Source organism: Cupressus sempervirens, chromosome 11, assembly GCF_028749045.1.
Source record: "Cupressus sempervirens isolate cs-2001-9-10 chromosome 11, ASM2874904v1, whole genome shotgun sequence".
Lineage (NCBI taxonomy): Eukaryota > Viridiplantae > Streptophyta > Pinopsida > Cupressales > Cupressaceae > Cupressus > Cupressus sempervirens.
The window spans coordinates 53,186,326-53,202,952 of NC_143128.1; the positions used below are offsets into that span (position 1 = coordinate 53,186,326).

Here is a 16,627-nt window from a genome sequence, read left to right on the forward strand (position 1 = left end):
AATCTTGAGAGGAGGGATATGTAAAAACTTTTCAAGTCATTACAGTGGTTACAAAGACTAAACGAAAATAAACATAAATATCATACATACCACAACACATTGATTTAAGTGGAGAAAACTCTTGTGGGAGAAAAACCACTTAATATATTATGTAAAAATCGATAAGATTACAATATACTTGGAGAGAGACCTTTCGATAGGATTATCACCTACCAGAGATTTGGTGGCAACTTAACAGTTGCCAAACTCTCAAAATACATCACAATATCTAGTTGCAATAAAAAACCTTCTCAAAATGGGGTTGCCTTTTAGGGAAAGCAATGCCAACATAACCTCTATAATTAGATCTGTGACCTAATGATAAACTATTATAATAATCTATCAAATTGGTGACCTGATGATAACTTATCAAATCTGGCTTTTAGGGGTGTTGCAACATAATAACCTATAATTATTGCAAGGTTGAGACACCATTTTTTCCATCATAGTCCCATGACCAAAGCCATTTCCCTTTTTTTTGGCAACCTTCTTATATTTTGGCCTTATAAATACCCCTGTGACCAGTCTTTATTCCTTGTTTGTAGTTCCACTTCCCAATATAGATGGTTATTGGAGAATATCCCTTGATTTCTACAAACTTGATAAATTAGCCATAAATGATGAGTTCTCTGTACTAGTTATTGACGATTCCTTGGATGGGCTTTCATGGGCTATCTTTTTTTAACATCACTACTTTGCTTTGGCTATCACCAAATTTGTGTGAAGAATAAAATATTTCCCAAACAACATTTCAAACTCATGAAAGTCTTATTGAAGTCTTGGTAATGCCTTTTGTCTTACTTAGCTGCCTTTGGGTGGATCACGTACACCATGTGAAGACAATTCTTAGGGTTTTAAAGGAGCGTTCCATTTTTGCTAACCACTCTAAGTATGCCTATGGCATTAATTGAGTGGAGTATCTAGGCTACATTTTTTCGCAAGGAGTACAAGTTGACTCCAAGAAGATTGCACCAATGTTGGAGTATTTAAAAACCAAGCCCATCAAAAGCTTGTCACATTTTCTCATGTTTCTTCGTAACGATGGTAAAACTATTGGCCTCTTACCAATTTTGCTAAAACAGAACTTCTTCGTTTGGATTGAAGTTGATTTAACATTTCTCACTCTAAAGAGTGGCATGTTTTACACTCCAATTTAAGCCATGCCAAAATTTCACAAACCCTTCATTCTTGAATGTGATACTCTCAACATTGGGATGGTTGTGATGTTAGTGCTAGAAGGTAGGCTTCTTCCCTTCATAACAAAGCAGCTCTAGAGAAAAATCTGGCAAAATCTACCTATGAATAATAATGTTGGTTATCCTCCATGTTGTTTACCATTACTATCCTTACCTCTTGGGCCAACAGTTCTAGATCAAAATAGATCATCACAGCTTGAAATATTTCTTGTAGGAAAGGGTAACCAGGTAATAACAAGGATCATTATAGTGTACGGAATATTTTTCAAGCTGTATATGCAGGAAATAATACAACTCCATATATGCGCCTAATCTATATATCAGTCCTTGAACTAAATGCAGACTAGTTAGATGCCCACTGTACCAAGGTTGAAAAACTTGGACTCGGCAATATCTCAACCAGCCTGGAAGTTTTTTAAAAGCTCGGAATCACCAAAAACTTGGTGAAATTATCAGCAATAAATTGTCACTTTTATCGAACATTTGAAAATATATAATTTCTTAAATACTCTTATAAACACAAACATATACACCGAATTTGCACAACATATAATGATTTGAGATATCCACCATTTATTAATCAAAGTTTTGAGTTATATACATAGCTGTTAGTTTTAAGTTTGATTCTCCAGAGTTAGAATAGGCTGTAACTGCTTTATTCCCTTTCAATTTTTTTTGATATAACTTCCAGTCAAATTGACTGCTTTTTCACTTATGGACACTGATGCATTTTCTTTTAGTTTGCCTTTATTTAAGGTTGGAAATGTCTTAAGTATTACATTTGATGTCTTTTTCATTATTTTATGGCAACCGCAGACATCAATGCAAATTTCTTTCTGAGTTTGACTGTTCTCCTAACTGATAAATTGGCTCTATCCAAGAATACTTGGTAGTCTCAAAACTTCCTGATACAATTTAAATAATGAAAACCTCACAAAAGGATATAGCATTTTCAAATGTCAATCCCTTCGTTTTGGTTACCTGGTGCCTATGTATGTGGGCATTTCGCAGACATCAATGCAAATTTCTTTCTGAGTTTGACTGTTCTCCTAACTGATAAATTGGCTCTATCCAAGAATACTTGGTAGTCTCAAAACTTCCTGATACAATTTAAATAATGAAAACCTCACAAAAGGATATAGCATTTTCAAATGTCAATCCCTTCGTTTTGGTTACCTGGTGCCTATGTATGTGGGCATTTATTAGTCGATTGGAAAATGTTCATCAAATGCATGAAATGAACTTTAAACAATTGTGAAATGTAGGTACAATATTTGGCTGTTGTTTTGGGGCAATACAATCAAGTTTTCAGCATACATATGGATGTTGTCTGAAAGTGAGAATGGCATTAAAGGCATCAAAGGAGAGGCACTCAGAGTGGCGAAGGTGTCGCATGTCAGAATCCCGTCTGAGAATGTCTTGTGTCGAACAATATTGCTGTTTGAGAATGGTGTCAACATTCTGTCTCCAAACGACACTAAAAAAAAGCATTAAAAATGTGACTTTCATCCTTTTATGAACCACAAAAACACTAAAATGATTAGTTGCCCCTCTGTTGATTTTACCATGGATAAAATCTCATATATTGTGCCATTTTGGCATTTCTAATAATGTCGGTGCATGAAAATGAAAAAAATCGCTAGCAATATTAATGGTGATTATATCTTTGTTGAGTTTGACTCGCAATATATCGTGCTACAGGCGATATTATCGTAAGATTTTCAACCATTCGCTGTACCTATACAAACCCTCCAGATTTTGCCATTTAGAGAGCTTGCTTCTTCTTTCAGGTTCTAAAGATTTCATATTCTGTTTCTAATTGTAAAGGGGACCATTTCTGCCTTTCTCAGAAATCTTCTGGAGGCTTAATCCAGTTTCTAAAAGCAGGAATCCTTAGAAATGGGGTTACTCTCAAGTTGGGCAAATTTTTAATAGTTGCTTTCCGTATTCTTCAGTGGAGTACACAGATACTAGTTAAACTAGGTACGAGTACCCATGCAACTTTTATTCAGACACATTTCTTAAAGGGGTCAACTAGGACAGTTAACTGCAATGAATTATGTTGAATGATTTATTGTGTTTGTCTATCTTGTTCTTGCATATTAACTTCTGGTTGAATGCTATATAATATTTTTTAAGCTTGTTATAGACCTTCCCTCTGAAATAAATGTTTTTTGAATTGCAGAATTTGAAGGTATCCTGTTGTGCTGATCCTGCAGCTGAGGTATCTGTGGGGTTTCATTTCTGTTCCTTTTTGGAGAAGTGATATGAAAACATTTGGTTTTTGGTAATGAATGTCATTCAAATTCTGTATATTGTCCGAAAATTGATAATGCTAACAAGCTATTGTATTTACTGTCTCAGCTGCCACTGTACTTGTACCTACTTCGCGATTTTGGCTCTAAACTGGACAGCTTTGAGTATCCACGCAAGCATTTTCCCCCAGTGGCATCCACCGTTTTCAAGGTTCCTTCTGGCCTTTCAAACATGTCAATCATTGATTTTCTAAAGAAGGTGCAGGTCCTGTTTCCAAGCCTCAGAAAGCATCTTGACTCTGCAGTAAATTTGCTCAATGAAGGTAAGCTCTTGCCAGTAGTTGGCAAACTTAGGTGTTTATTGATGATAATATCTTTGAGTGTATGGTCATAAAAATCACTGCAAAACTTTCACTTTACAGATTGTCAAACCTGCCAAATGCATTGGATAAATGAATCTGTTTCTTCTGGGAACCCACAAATTAAAAGTATCATTGCTTCTAGATCTTTAACAGCAGAGTTAGTTTTCAAGGAGATCCTTTCCATTGTGCATAAGGTAAGTGCTGCTTAGATGTCCTATAGATTTATAATAACTTTACTCGAATATACCTGATCTTATCAAAGTTGAAAAGGCTTTATTGCTCGTCTTTCCATCTGAACTTGATTTTCACATGGTAACAATATTGAACACCTGCAGATTTTAGGTTTTGAAGACTTGTCTCTTCCATGTAATTTGGTGATTCTGAGAGAGTTACTTCAGGCATTTCAATCATCTGCTCCAATGAGTGATATCTCTTCTCCAATGAGTGATATCTCTTCTGAGTTGCATGCATGCCCTCCCGTTGGCAGTTTGGATTTCTGTTTCTATAGTGCTTATGAATATCTTGATGGTCTTTTTAATTGTGGTAATTAGTGAACTTGGTCTATGGTATTTAGAACTGTTTATCAGTAATCATAATTTTTATTTCTAGCAGACATTGAAGATGCATGAAAATAAATAAATGCGCTTGATGATTGACATTAGATGCATTATGTTACCAGCTATGCAAACTTTAATTTCAATTTTCTTAAGAACGGAGTGCCTTACTTTTATGTTTGATGATTCTACATGACACAGCTAGCTCAACTTCATTTATGCTGGCTTCAGAGCTTATAATGACACTGAAAATGTTGGTAAACTGTGCCCAAGCCTGTGCTGAAAATTATGTAGAAGGCAAGCGACGTCGGTCGAGTGTTGGCGGAATTTTAAAATTTGTTCCAAAATTGTGTAAAAAAGTCAATGCATCAGCCCAAAAGTTATTGGAACACAATTGGGATAGTGATAGCCAGGGGAAAATTTGGAAAAGCAAAGTAATTATATTTGTAAAGCTGCATTTAATTTCAGTGGTCAATGTTTCATGTGTTTCTTCTCTATTGTGCATGTATCACAATTGCATAGAATTTTCTTGACTAGCTTTTATAATCATGTTTTAAGTTGAAAAGAAAATGGCTTTTGTACAGGGAGATGTACTGCAGAAGGTGCTCCAAATTTATATTGGATATAGTGAGTCTCCAGTTGATTGTCTTGAAGAACTTGCCTGCAGAGTTATGCCACAGGTATCTTCTGTTTTTCAAGTTTTACAAAAGGGGGAATTTTATAAAGGGCCAACTAATGTATAGAAAATTTATATTGGATATAGTGAGTGTCTAGGTGATTGTCTGGGAGAGGGTGCTTGCAGGGTTATGCCACAGGTAGCTTATGTTTTCATGGGTTTTTTAAAGCGGGGAAGTCTCAAAAGGCCTAGCTAATGTTTGGAGAAATGTGGGCAGCAGATAGGGGTTCAAGGGACATGGCCAATGCTTAGATTCTCTTATGAACCCTGCAAACTCTTCTATGTTAGATAAATGCAACTTATGCGTGATTTGTAATATACATTACATTGGGTGATGGGGTAAATTGGAGAAAATTTGCAAAATGAAAATGGTTGCTTGTTCCTTTATAACCCATTGGCCTTTTAGAGCTTGTGTTATTTTAATTTCCAATTTTTGTGTAAAGTTTTTATGCCTTCATAATGTAACAAACATAGTCATCCCCAGGGAGTTATAATACACATGTAGATGACCATATTTGATACATAATAGAGGTCGAGAATCGAGAAGTTTAGAAGTCCCAATTGTGCTTTCAGGTGCCAGCTGGAAAGTCTCGGAGTGGACAGGATTCAGTTCCGGGATTTCCTGCTCTTTCATCTGCTACATTTACTATTTGGTACCGTGTGCAGGTCAGATGTTCTGTTCCTTTTAAAGTATCCATCCCTACAAATTGTTTCTTTTCATGTTTCGCAACAGTAAATCTGAGTTTGATGAATTTTGGTTTTAATAAAGACGTAATTTCTCTGCAGCATGAAGAAATCCTTGTCATTTTGAACAAAGTGGTAAGATCACAACTATGCTATTATAATCTTTTTACTAAATATAATTTTATCATGTCTTTAGAATTGAAGTGAAAAATTGGTTTCATTTTGAAACTCAGAGAGAGAGAGTGACTTATGAGGTTCCTTTTTCTCATTTTTTCTTTTCCAAACCATGTCTCTTATACATGCTAAGAAAATAAGGGCACTGTTTCAGAGAAGAGAAACATGCAAAATTGTAAAACATAAACGTAAATAGAAAAAAATCAAAAATTCCTTCGTGGAATTCGACTGTGGTGTCCTATGCCAATTTGTCATCTAGCTTGGTTGCAACTTAAGTAAATAACCAACCTATATAGAAATGCATGCATGTACATGCATGCGCCTTATGGTGTTGAAAGTTTCAAGAATGTGTGTATTTCAATTTGATTATGTTATAATTAGAATTATATAATACAATTATTATTATATTATATAAATATAACTATTGCTAATACAATAATTATATTATCATGACCTGAAGGAATCCGACTATAGCTACAGCCTACAATAATATCAACATATGGAAGCATTACTCTTGTTTCATATTATGGCTTGTGAAGTTGTGAAGCAGAATATCATTTGACTAAATCTGATTTTAGCTACATAATGCTTGTGCAGATCAAAGAAATCACTGCATTGCACAAGTCAAAAGCTGTTGTCGATGCTGAGCACGTGGAAAAACTTTTAAGCAATGCTTTGCAGTGTGTAAATATAGTTGTAGCTCTTGTTAGTTTGACCAAAGTTCATGATAAGGTATTTGACCATTTGCTTGAGCCACAGATTAGAAAATTTCCAGAGATTCTCCATGGAAACAATGCATATGACTTGTTTTTTATCCATATTATAGGCACACATACATGCTATGGCAGTTAAGTATGGTGGAAGATTTGTCGACATCTTTTTAAAAGGTACTTGATACAGTGCAGGTCTCTTATCTACACTGCAATTTTTCACTTTTACTGAAGCATTTCCAAAAATTGTCCAGGTTTTGATTTTCTGCAGGCTCGGTATGATGCTCATAAGAACAGTATAATTATCTTGGTAAGCTATTAATGACACAAAGAGGATGCTTAAATAATTACTTATGTTTAAAATATTTATCAGGACATAGTTATTTTAACTGTTGCTCCCCTTGATCTTGCCCCGGGGTTTCAGGTGAAGGAACTCCAAAAAGCCACAAGGACCATTCAAACACTATGCTCCGAGGCCAAGGTCGTCTACTAATGGCACTGTCATTTTAAACCTGAAATCCTTCACTCAACTGAATTTCTTCCTGGTATCAGAAATTATAATAGTTAATCTGATGGCTGTTAGTCCTGTGTAGGGATTTAAAAGGACAGCAGTTACAAGCAAAGTTCCTATGGTGAAGCGGTCTATGGAACGTTATGTATTTTGTGTTAAAGCACTTCTCCACAGCACCTCGCATGGGGATTCTTTCTGGATGGGTATAACTCATCTTTACAAATGTTTTACTTAGCACGAAGAAGCAATTTCCACAAACCAACCAAATTCACTTGTATGAGCAAAACGGTTAACTGTTGTCTTTTCATGAATAAGAAAGCTTTTGTGATATGCAGGGAACCTAAAACACAAGGATTTACAAGGTCGGGAGATAAGCTCTCAGTTGCATGTTAGTGAGGAGGAAGAGGAAGAAGATGAACCCTTGAATAATCAGCCTGAACAGGTTGAGACTGATGGAGATGAAGAAAACAGTCAGAGTCAGGAAATGGAAGAGTTGAGTGATGACTAATTTTAAGCCAGTGACATGATGCATGCAGTAAAAATGCCACTGGCATGGAGCTCTAATATGAATGGGCCTACAAATAAGGTCTCTAGTTTTGTCTTTTTTGGTTGAATGCCCATATGAAAGGAGATGATCCTGATATCTGTATTTTGTTGGTTTGCTGATATTCTATAAAACTTGTCAAGAAAGAAGTCAAATACAGTGCAAACATGGGAAGGCCCATTGATGAGCAACAAAGAGTATCTAATTGAGACTTTCTTAGGGAGACTAGATTTATACTTCCTAACAGTTTAGAAGAGAAACTAATGTACAGAGGAGAAATCACAACCGTACCAATATGGTAGAGAAACTAGTTACATCTCTATCAAGTCATTCTGATGATCACTGTGTCGAAGGCATGGACTACTGGGTTAAAATTAGACCGAGCAAGCAGTATGTATCAGTTCTCACGAGTTTGGGATAAATCGGCACTGCATCTTACCATCCAATTATTTACCAGTTGATTCCACTTGGTTTTTTGAATATCTAATGTAAATAACAGTCTCTCCTTGAAAAGATAAATTGTAATCTCTTAAAAAGAAAATAAACAAGCCATAAGATTCTCTTTTCTGTGTTCCCAGTGTCTGGGCTTCACATGCAATACATAAATTTTAATTTTTTTTTTCTCTAATATTTTGTCGACCATCTGTTCTGTATGAATACTTTCATAATTGGTTTGATAATATGGCATTGCTCCATTAAATGTGTTGAGGACAATGTATCTATTAATAAAGATGGGTACAGATGTTTGAGCTAATAATGTAAATTTGTGGATAAGACTACCAGGCATGGATAATCCTGCCATCAATAATTCATATGTTTGAGATAGCGAATTCTACAGCGCAATTTGATAAAGATGAAAGTGATAACTGTTTTGGAACCATTTTGATTTGCTGCAACTTATGTAGACAATGGATATTATAAGCACGCTCGTTATCATGTCTGAGTACATGTTTCCACATGCTCATGATCTTAAGCAAATGTAGCTTACCAAATCCTTGAGTTGCCAAGTGATTGAAAATATTGATATCAAATATTAGACAAGGTAGTCTAGGGTTGTATTACCCCACCCTAAAATTTTGATACATGCAAAGCTGAAGCTACAAACTTCGAGTTATTGAACTTGGCTTTTTTGATTGCCCAATGCGGAATGGTCCAACTTTTTGCGATCATGTATAATTGTACCGAGTCCATGCGAAGAGGACTTAGATGGATCATCTTGTATAACATGATGTGTCTCATCATGTGGGGCATCTTGTAGGGGATCATGTTTCATATCTTGAGAAGACAATCTGTACATGCTTAATTAAAATGGGTTTCAATATCTAGCTTGCAAATGAATTAAATATTTAGTACAAGTATTAAAAATAATACCATGTGAGATAGGTGGGCCTCTATAATAGGAGGAGGTCCACTGTCAAAGCTACCAAATGTGTCAATGGTGGGGTCCTATAATTTAGAATACATAAATTTTTAAAATTTGATAAAGATCATAATGAAACATGTATGTATAAATCACAATACTGGTCTATAAAGATGATGTGTGTACCTTTATCTAGCTCAGTCCTGTAGTCTCAACAACACTCATGGTGACATAGTCCTAAAATCATGGATACATAAACCTTGAGTCAAAATTATATATACATGAATTACGAAGTATGTAAATTATAGAGTACATAATTTACACTACACTTTTTTGAAATTAAAACATATATATCATACTTGAGTAGTAGCCAGTGTCACAAATGTCTCTATAGGTATGCTACCATGATGATCATCAACATGCCTAAAATGGTCAAAAGATGGAGTCAAAACAGACTATATTGGGGCCTATATGGATAAGTATGATCCATCTCATGTTTGTAAAACCAAAATACATTATTGTACATGAATGAAAATTGAAGATAAGTTAATAACAATGTGTACATAAAAATAGTACAAATTATTTGTCTTTAGACTTAGTTCATATTGTAGGTATTTGAGGTGTGCCTCATCAGTCGATGGATCAAGACTTAGATAAGCATCAGACTATGTAACAGAAGATAATCCCTCCAAAATAAGATAAAAAGAATATATCACACATGTTATTAAATTTGAGTTCCAATGTACATTATTTGCAGTGTAATTCAAAGTGCATACTGTGTGAGAGATGCCAATGTCTAAAGGTCTTGAAAAAAGACTATACTGCCTCCTAGGAGGAACAATATCATCCATCCTCTGTTAATTGAAAATCAACATACGTTAATATGGTTAATACAATTATGCATATATGTAGAAAGTAAATAATTATGTACTTTATAAATTTTAGAATTAAATTTTTACATGCTGCTCCAACTCTCTCCCTCTCAACAAAGGTCTACAAATGACTCAACATCAATCTCATCACTACCACCACCATGAGTAGTGTACACCTCATCATAAAAAATAGTTCCCTCGGCATCATAGTCATCTTGTGTTGCATCATCATCACCCTAGGGCCCTCTCCATATACTTCCACAACTAGTACAAACGTTTCCAAGTAGACGAATATGTATCACCTATGTCCACTACTCTTCTAAATTTTCCAAAAGGGCACTCAATGAATTAAGAGTAGATGGCACTGCTCGATGATGGAGAGGAGTTGGGATAATTGGTGCAAGAAGTGGTACAAGAGGCTGAGAACGTCTACGATTCCTCATGTTATCATTGAGCTTTGCCCCAGGCTTATCCAGAGGCATCCTTCCACCAACCCCCTAAAATGCTCTAATATTAGAATAATTAGGTTTCAAACCCAATTCAAACTCAGCCCATAGTTTCAAAAGAAATTAGCTAGGCACCTCATGATTTGCGTGTGGTGGATGGTCAAATACCATCCACCACCGCTCCCAAAAGTGCATTGATATACAAGGATGCGTGCACCATCAAATAGATATGTGAGGCTTCTCTCTTATCTCAAGACTTGTCTTAGGGTTTACAAAATATCTTTTAAAATTCTCTTTATTTAATTTGAGTTGATGGACCTCTCTATAAGATAGGCCATCAAAATAGAAGGCACACATGTTTTGCCTCCATAGTCTAAAGCTATCGATGTCACTATCCAAATGCTCAATAGACTGTACAATGCCTTACATATTATCCGCAAGGTGAAGTGGGGGGGGGGGGGGCGGGGCGAGGCTTCGCACCTAATGGTCTAAATATCTCACATGAGGCCACAAATGTTTCACCTCATGCTCTCCCTCAAGTCCTCTGCGGAAGGTGGTGGAAAATGACTAAGTGGTTGTGGAGGTGGGGGTGGAGGTGGAGATGGAGATGGAGGGAGCAGGGGTGGGGGTGGGCATGGTGGGCGTGGGGGAGGGGGAGCAAGTGGGTCCATCAAATATAATTTGCATATACACAAACAACATAAAAATTTACAAAATTACTATTTAATAAAATAAATCTAAAATATCAATTATATAAATGTACATCTCTAGAACCATATCAATTCACATCTAATACAGCTTTCACTACTTGAATATAACAAAAAGAGGAGAGAATATATTTGGATTAAAGAAATATTGTGGACATTATAAACATACAAAATTGAACAAAGTATAGTAAACAAAACCTACTTTAACAAATTATATGAAATTAAATATCATCTTAAATAATATTGAAAATGAAGACTAAATAAAAGTGAATGATAAATGTCCCTTCTTGGAATCTAATTTAATCCAAAAAATAATAATCTATAAAAAAAAACTTCAATAATAAATTTAATCTAAACTTAATCTACACTAAATAGAATCATAACACTAAAACTTAAGTAAACTTTAATCTTAAGGGTAATTGAACATTATACCAAATTGAAACCTAATCATAAAATAATACTCCAAAAAACTATTAATAAATCAACTTAAATGTGAATTCTAAAAATAACTGAATGATAAAATAAATTGAATGATTACTACAAACCAAACTAAAATCTAAGACAATATGAATGATAACTTTTTTTAAGAAAAAAAATTCCAAAAAGATAGATAATAATGAAGAGGTGAAAGTGGGTAGAAAGGGAGAAGAGGGGTAAGAGGTAGGGGGAAGAGATGAGATGAAGAGAGAGGATGGGGAGGGGGAGAGATGAGATAGATCTCAAGAAAGACAATTTGAGAGAGAGAGAGAGAGAGAGAGAGAGAGAGAGAGAGAGAGAGAGAGAGAGAGAGAGAGAGAGAGAGAGAGAGAGAGAGAGAGAGAGAGAGAGAGAGATTTTTTATGAATCAATATTTTATAATTTCAATAGTATTGAATTTGTTTTTTATTAATTAATATTTATATCAAATATATTGAATTGTAAATTTTAATTAATTTTTATTTATGATAAAGGTTTTAAATTTTGATTTAGATTTAGTAGTATTGCAATATCACTTTTTTTCAAATATAAAAATCAAATTTATATATTTAATTTTACATTTGATTTGGAAGGGAAACACAACTTACTGAAAATAACATTTAATAAAAATTTAAAAAAGAGTCTACGTTTATGTCATAATTATGGCTAAGGTTGTGTTAAGGATTTGATTATGATTGTTTAGGATTAAGGTTTTAGTTAATGTCGGGATTAGAGTTGGGCTTAGGATTAGAGTTACATTCATGAATCAATATTTTACCATTTCAATTGTATTGAATTTATTTTTTATTAATTAATATTTATATCAGATATATTGAATTTTAGATTTAAATTAATTATATTTAAAATTTATATTTATTGCAATATCACTTTTTTTTTTTTCAGATATAAATATCAAATTTATATTTAATTTTACATTTGATTTGGAAGGGAAACATGACTTATTGAAAGTCACAAATAGAATTTAAGATCTAGTCTAGGTTTATGTCATAATTAGGGCTAAGGTTGTGTTAAGGATTTGGTTATGATTGTTTAGGATTAGGGTTTTAGTTAATGTTAGGATTAGAGTTACATTCATCAATATTTTACAATTTCAATTGTATTGAATTTATTTTTAATTAATTAATATTTATATCAAATATATTCAATTTTAAATTTTAACTAATTTGTATTTATGATAGAGGTTTTAAATTTTTATTTTTTTAGTAGATATTTATATCAAAATAGTGAGAGTACAATTGTCTCAAAACAATGTTCATAAACCCGAAATGGAAGAGTGACACTTTATCTCAGTGTGTTTGCATAAAGATACCTACAAATGATATCGACAATGATCAAAAAGGGAAAAAAGCTGATACACAATATAGTATAGCCCAAAACAAAAGATCCCATGCCATGAAAATGGTCCTCAGACCTGGAACACCCAAGATATCCACCATAGAGCGAAAATGCCAAAAGACATGATAGAAAGAGCATAGGGCAGAATCTAAAGTAAAGGATAGCATTTATGAAAAGTGGACAGAACCATCTTCCCAAAAATATTACATTTTCAAAAAACAGAGATGAGATGCACAAGAAAAGCTTGCTAGAGTGAAAAATAGAACTTTAGACTTTGACTAGAAAAAAGAACCACAAAACTACATTAGAACCTAAAAATACCTACACCAATGTCTTTATCTTAGAACTAGCTTTTTGGCACTTCTTTTAGATCAAAAAAATACCTTAGTATGTTCAAGTTATGGCCAAAAAATCACGAGTAGGTCAAAAAGGGACCTAGAGTGCTGGCAAGAAGGTGTTGATGCAGTGTTGACATCATGTTGATGTCAACAAACCACTAGGTTAAAATTGACAGCCATAGGGCCATCATAGAAAAAAAGAACCATGTGGCAGTGTTACGTGGCAATTGTTAACATGTGTAGGTGACATGGTAGGGGCCATGTGGCAAGTGCCAACATGGAACCTGTGCCACGTGGCAACTGCAAAAAGGTGCCAACTGTCACTAAAAACTTCCACCTAGATGGACCAAGGTTTGGCCATAGGCGAGCGATAGCAAAGTAGCGTGCTGGTGGAGAAACCAACAGAGGTGGCAGGAAAGGTAGGGACTGGGGGTGTCGTTGGTGGCACAAATGCCAAAGCAGAGCAGTGATGGTCATAGAGCAGCGCGCAGGTGGCAACGCACGGGCTAAGCACCAATGGTGTAGTGGTGGCCCCGCAGTGGCACAGTGACAGCGTTGTTGTGCTACCAAATTTTTTTAAATGCACAAAAAATTGTCCATACAAATGCATACGGCCCTCAGACTAAAAAAATTTGGCCTCTAGCAACTCCTATCACCAAAATCAAAATATTTTATATGGAGTTTGACTGTAGTGAGCCTTTTGAACTTAATGGTAGCATCTGTTTAGGCCCAAAGTGCTCCAAAAAAAAGCTCTTCCCCCAGATTGAAGAAAAAATTCACAAACACACTAGGGTTTGTGTCTTTGAATCGCGAATTCAAAAATTCCTCAACCAAGAAGCAGCAAGGAGGCTCTGATACCATGTAGAATGTCATGCCCAAAATATAAGGGCAAAACACACAATTTTTATTTTTATTTTGCTTTACAATTAAACTATTTTAAGTTTGATAAGTTTGATTCATAGTTAAGGTATAGGTATCTTAAGTTTAAAAATCATGAGGGGGAAATAAATCGTTAAATTTATACCATCATTATAAAATTGATAAAGACATTGTTTCGTAATTACACACACACACACACACACACACATATATATATATATATATATATATATAGAAAATTATTGGATAACAATTATAATGAGTACGATTCTAATTAAATAGAACCTTTCTAATCAAGAACCAACTTTAAGGAGTATCACAACTAGACACATGTATCTAATTATACTTAATTCAAATTGATTCAATTAAAATCTAAATTGACTACGCACTTAAAACTAATAAATCATAACTAAACTAAAACTAACTATACTTACTAAAACTAAATACTTTTAAAATTTAAGATTTATTTTAAAACAACATTAACATCAATAATATATCTTAGATTGAATAAAGCACATCAAAACTAAATTTCATTAACAAGACTTTACTAACTTAGATTAACACTAATAATTATATTTTAACATTTTAAAAATAAACTTTCAACAATTCTCAATTAACTAACATTAAATTTCTACTAACTCAAATTAAACAAATCTAATACTAATTTAAATTACAACTTAAATCTAAACTATCTTAAATTTAAAATTTCCATACTACTAAGCTAAACTAACAATCTATGACCAATACTAAACTTACTAACTTGAACATAATATACTAGCATTATTAACAACTAACCTTTTTAAGCAAAACTTTAAAAAAAAAAATAACAAACATACTAGCCTAAAAACATAACTAACATTTCAACATACATCTAACTTCAACTAATTTTAATCTAACCTAACAACATATAACATAAACTAACTATACTAACCTAACACTATAATCTACTAACTAACATACTAACAAACTAGCCTAGACCCACCCCCACCAACCAAGCACTTGGCTTCCCTACAATCATACTCACGCTTCCCAAAGGAACTGCACGCTGACCCAGGTGCGCAGACCTGTCCCCTCTGCCCTTGCGTGAGTGATGTACCAAGGGGAAGATCAGTGCATAGGGTGGGGGAAGATATGGTGGCTAAACTTATTAATAGTTTAGTTTTTTTTTAAAAGAAAACTTCTTTGCCCCCCCCTCCCTTCATTAGTGATAGGGTCTTTAGTGGTACGGTATGGTACCCATAGGCAGGTGGTTGGGAGTGCCTAAGCCTAGTGCTTAGATGGGAAGAATTAAGCAAGTTAGGAATGGGGGCGGGGGGATAGAATAGTTATTGCAAAAAGTTAGTTTAGTGGGGGTTTGGAACAAAGTAATACTAAAATATTTTTATTACTCTCAAAAATATTATTCATATATATGTGTGTGTGTGTGTGTGTGTGTGTGTGTGTGTGTGTGTGTGTGTGTGCATGAAATTTGAATAAAGATTATTTTAATGGGGAATCAGGAAGAGAATATGCTCTGTTGCCTCAATGAATTAAATTTGCTTGCACATACAATTTCCAGAGAGCAATTTTGCTCCTGGGTGTGTATATTTTTTTTGTCAAGTCCCATTTTTGTGTCAACTTTTGTCTAAGTGATGATATATCTTATTTCTTGCTATTTATATATATAGTGTGAACTTCTAACCAATGATAGCATAGCTTTCTCTATGAACAATGTACTAATACAAGGATTTGAATAAGGTTATTTCTTTCTATCCTCCTACCATCCATGTTTTATCAATCATCTTACAACAAGGTGTATGTTCTTTCATATTTAGAATTTCAAGGTGATGCATAATTCTTGATCAAATTTTGATTGTGTCGATTATGAAACTTAATAAGGAGAGAGATAACTTTGTGATTGCAAAGTTGGAATTTTTTTTAAAATTTCATCTTAATGCTTCGACATCGAATTGAAAATTTTAACATATCAAATAGTTTCTCATTAACATAATTGAAAACTTGAACATTCATAATTCATGACATTATCTATCATTCTATCCTCTCACATACATGTGCATAATCTGAAATCACATAAGAGCAATACAAGGAAGTTTTCATAATTTTTTTCTTTCTCCATTATTCATCCTGGTTCAAGGCTCCATCGGGAAAGAACCAGTAAGAAAACCCGATGTCGTTGCCAATACAACAAAATTCAAATACATTTTTTTTGTTCATAATATTACATTTCAAATGAAATCTCTTTAAATCCTTCACAAATGCTTTCTTCCAATACCTTCAAAACTTCAAGGAAATACAAGGAGAAGACAAGAGCCAATCATGGAGGTAAACAACATAACAAGGAGAACAATTCAAGCATGTATTCCCAACCCGGTTTTGCACAATAGGTTCAATAATGAACCAAATAGGGGGGGAGGTGGATTTTCTCAATAGGAGATGTCAATCACCATACCATAACATAACCCTTTCGGGGCTAAAACTTCAAGAACTTCCATTCTTTTACAAGGTCCT

At 34.1% G+C, this 16,627-nt stretch overlaps 1 protein-coding gene across 1 annotated transcript in view; it reads left to right on the forward strand.

The window, feature by feature from the left end:
- LOC149528201 (fanconi anemia group D2 protein) overlaps positions 1-8,333 on the forward strand; it is a 106,149-nt gene extending 97,816 nt beyond the window's left edge. Inside the window, exons 18-31 of the mRNA XM_089809080.1 lie at positions 3,421-3,459; positions 3,600-3,813; positions 3,913-4,046; positions 4,188-4,395; positions 4,608-4,840; positions 4,991-5,086; positions 5,656-5,748; positions 5,869-5,901; positions 6,538-6,672; positions 6,767-6,827; positions 6,905-6,960; positions 7,075-7,131; positions 7,244-7,364; positions 7,497-8,333. Of these exons, the coding sequence (XP_089665206.1) occupies positions 3,421-3,459; positions 3,600-3,813; positions 3,913-4,046; positions 4,188-4,395; positions 4,608-4,840; positions 4,991-5,086; positions 5,656-5,748; positions 5,869-5,901; positions 6,538-6,672; positions 6,767-6,827; positions 6,905-6,960; positions 7,075-7,131; positions 7,244-7,364; positions 7,497-7,669 (1,653 nt within the window). The 3' untranslated portion in view covers positions 7,670-8,333. The remainder of the gene's footprint in view (positions 1-3,420; positions 3,460-3,599; positions 3,814-3,912; positions 4,047-4,187; positions 4,396-4,607; positions 4,841-4,990; positions 5,087-5,655; positions 5,749-5,868; positions 5,902-6,537; positions 6,673-6,766; positions 6,828-6,904; positions 6,961-7,074; positions 7,132-7,243; positions 7,365-7,496) is intronic.
- Positions 8,334-16,627: the final 8,294 nt, after the last annotated feature.